Source organism: Penaeus monodon, chromosome 29 (assembly GCF_015228065.2).
Source record: "Penaeus monodon isolate SGIC_2016 chromosome 29, NSTDA_Pmon_1, whole genome shotgun sequence".
Taxonomy (NCBI): Eukaryota; Metazoa; Arthropoda; class Malacostraca; order Decapoda; family Penaeidae; genus Penaeus; species Penaeus monodon.
The window spans coordinates 1877940-1878231 of NC_051414.1; the positions used below are offsets into that span (position 1 = coordinate 1877940).

The 292-nt window shown below is 54.1% G+C and overlaps 1 protein-coding gene across 2 annotated transcripts in view; it reads left to right on the forward strand.

Annotated features, from left to right (window-relative positions):
- The window catches only part of LOC119591893 (glutamate receptor ionotropic, NMDA 2B-like), a 182298-nt gene that overhangs the window by 160852 nt on the left and 21154 nt on the right, over positions 1-292 (forward strand). For both annotated transcript variants that reach the window (XM_037940640.1, XM_037940642.1), the window contains exon 16: positions 47-170. In XM_037940640.1, coding sequence (XP_037796568.1) covers positions 47-170 — 124 coding nt within the window. The remainder of the gene's footprint in view (positions 1-46; positions 171-292) is intronic.

The following is a 292-nucleotide window of genomic DNA, read 5'->3' on the forward strand; positions in this document are numbered from 1 at the left end:
CTCTCTCGCCCTGCCTGCCCCTTGACGGCGTTCGCTTCCCCGCCAGGTTCATGGGCAACGTGTGGGCCATGTTCGCCCTCATCTTTCTGGCCATCTACACGGCCAATCTGGCCGCCTTCATGATCACCCGCGAGGAGTTCTACGACCTGTCCGGCATCGAGGACAAGCGCGTGAGTAGCGGCGCCAGAGGGAGGAGGGGGGGGGGGGTAAAGGGTTTTTATTGTAATGGTATTCCTTTGTTTTGTTAATGACGTTTGTTTATTTTGTTGAAGATGTTTGTTTATTTTGTCGA